The sequence below is a fragment of the Haplochromis burtoni genome, unplaced genomic scaffold (genome assembly GCF_018398535.1).
Source record: "Haplochromis burtoni strain Fernald_Lab_line unplaced genomic scaffold, NCSU_Asbu1 Contig_119, whole genome shotgun sequence".
Taxonomy (NCBI): domain Eukaryota; kingdom Metazoa; phylum Chordata; class Actinopteri; order Cichliformes; family Cichlidae; genus Haplochromis; species Haplochromis burtoni.
This window is the reverse complement of record NW_024582480.1, coordinates 1,767,157-1,769,663: the sequence shown is the minus strand read 5'-3', so window position 1 is coordinate 1,769,663 and position 2,507 is coordinate 1,767,157. Positions and strand designations below refer to the sequence as shown.

The 2,507-nt window shown below is 35.7% G+C and overlaps 2 protein-coding genes across 2 annotated transcripts in view; one reads left to right on the top strand and one right to left on the bottom strand.

Annotated features, from left to right (window-relative positions):
- LOC121811896 (interferon alpha-inducible protein 27-like protein 2B) overlaps window positions 1–2,507 on the bottom strand; it is a 9,783-nt gene that overhangs the window by 4,616 nt on the left and 2,660 nt on the right. The gene's annotated exons all lie outside the window — the stretch shown is intronic.
- On the top strand, window positions 324–1,932 carry LOC102305192 (interferon alpha-inducible protein 27-like protein 2). Its single transcript, XM_005929615.3, has 4 exons — window positions 324–436; window positions 550–573; window positions 648–815; window positions 922–1,932. Exons 1-4 carry the CDS (start codon window positions 418–420, stop codon window positions 1,029–1,031), a joined length of 321 nt encoding a protein of 106 aa, XP_005929677.1. The 5' UTR covers window positions 324–417; the 3' UTR covers window positions 1,032–1,932.

The window sequence follows — 2,507 nt, the reverse complement described above, 5'->3', positions numbered from 1 at the left end:
AAAAACAATAATTGAAATGGGTATATATTTGTTTTTTGTTAAGTTGCCTAATAATTATGCACAGTAATAGTCACCTGCACACACAGATATCCCCCTAAAATAGCTAAAACTAAAAACAAACTAAAAACTACTTCCAAAAACATTCAGCTTTGATATTAATGAGTTTTTGGGTTCATTGAGAACATGGTTGTTGTTCAATAATAAAATTATTCCTCAGAAATACAACTTGCCTAATAATTCTGCACTCCCTGTACATGCCTGTGTTATTTTTTTAAGGTACATCCCTGTGCTCCTCCTCCTCTGTTCATATTTGATAAATGGGAGGGGTAGTTCTTGGAAGTAAAGTAAATAACATACATCAGGTTTGTGCAGTTGAGCTCTTGGTGTCATTTGAATGTTATCTTTGAAAGCACAGACATGGAATGGGAAGAAATATGTGAGTCTATTTTTTTAATAACAGTGTTATCCCATTATACAGTGGATATGAATTATTATTATTATTATTATTGTAAAGAATTTATTTGACATCTTTTTGTATTTCCTTAACAGGCAAGACGGTCCTTGTGTCTGCAGGTATGCCATGACATTAACCACAGCATAATTTTGAAATGAAAATCTTTAATATATGTTTTTTGGGGTTTTTTTAGGAGCTGGTGGAACTGTGATTCTGACTCCTGCCATTCTGGCTTCACTGGGGTTCACTTCAGCTGGAATAGCAGCAGGCTCCATCGCTGCCAAACTGATGTCATATTTGGCAATCGCTAGTGGAGGTGGAGTTGTAGCAGGAGGTCTCATAGCAACCTTGCAGTCCTGGGGTAAACCGAATAATTTACTATATATTATCTCTCTCTCTCTCTAAAAGCTTTGCTCATGTTGAATAAGCTAATAGAGCTAATAGTGTCTAACATGATTTCACTGTAGGTGCAGCAGGTTTGTCATGGGCTGCCACTGCATTATTTGGCAGTTTTGGCGGAGCAGCGGCTTGGGTGCTCTCAACTGTGTGTAACGTGACTGTAGTTTATGAAGATTAACACGTTAAAAGACAGAAACTGACCTACAAATGTTTTCTCCTGTGACAAATTTTAATCGCCTGGATGAAACGTTATTCTTATGTGTGAATGTCGAACACTGAGATTAAAGCATATTTTGAGAATTAAGTTACAAAAATGGTTCATAAAAATTTCATTCAGATTTTATCCATCATTAAAAACAAAAACAAAAAACAACTGATATGGTGCCTTTATTCTCTTCATTAATTCAATGTGAAAATTAAAAGTCATGCAAAAATAAGTGTTTCCTTGCTTTTATTGTAAACAACTTAATGTAAAGCACAGTAACAATATCATATGTTTCTATAGTCCATAAATCTATCACTCTTACAGAGCCACAACTCTGACGGGAGACTATGTAGGACAGGGGTGTCAAACTCCAGTCCTTGAGGGCCGGTGTCCTGAAACTTTTCCATGTGTCCCTGATGCAACACACCTGAATATAACTGACTGTATGCTCAAGTAAATTTGACTAAAATTGACTTACTGTTTCCCCAACCTCTGAGAGTATCATAGGTGTTGGCTGCACTTAGTGAAAATCTATCAGCATTTTGGAAACTGTTACACAAGACAGCTGAAAGAAAATGCCACAAACAAATCAACAAAACAGATGTTCAGTAATCTTTCATTGTTATCTTGGTCTCCTGGTGATGATGATAATCTGTGAGGTGACATTAAAATGGCCAGTCTTCATTTTAACTGTAAACTGAAAGAGAGAGAAAAACTAAAGAGATGCCAGTTATGTTCAGTTCTCACTGCACCCTTAAACCTGCCTTATCTGTATTCCATCTTTAAAGCTGTCTCGTCCTTGTATTGATGGCTAATAGTACAATTAGTTGCAATAATGCTTTAATACAATATTATAACTGAGATCACCTAAAGTTTAAAACTTTGTATTGTTGTAATAATTAGTTTAAAGTAAGACAATGAGGTAATAAACATTGCAAATGTTTAAATGATTTTTATTGAAGCTAATATAATTTTCTAAAGTGTTTGCAAAAACTGGTGGGAAAAAACTTTAGCAGAATAACAAGACTTCCAGTTGTGCCTAATAAATAGATATCACTTCAGTCCTGCTGATATCATAGTGTACTGTATTATTATCATCATAAGAACGCATAGCATACATTTTCACTGCTATACAGATGACACCCAACTTTATCTATCCATGAAGCCAGATAACACACATAAACATAAAGGCCTGGATGGCCTCTAATTTTCTGCTTTTAAATTTAGCTTTAGGCAGTCCTTGCCAAAGTGGGTTAAAACCTCTTGATGCATGCTCATTCAGGTAAGTAAATCCCCAAAAGTTGGTTGTGTTCATCTGGACGTAGCGTTTTGTGGGAGAAACGTTTCATCACTCATCCAAGTAACTTCTTCAGTCTCAGCTGACTGCAGGTTTCCCCAATCGTATAAACAGTACATTTGCATAATGACTGAAACTAGCACCACTGAAGG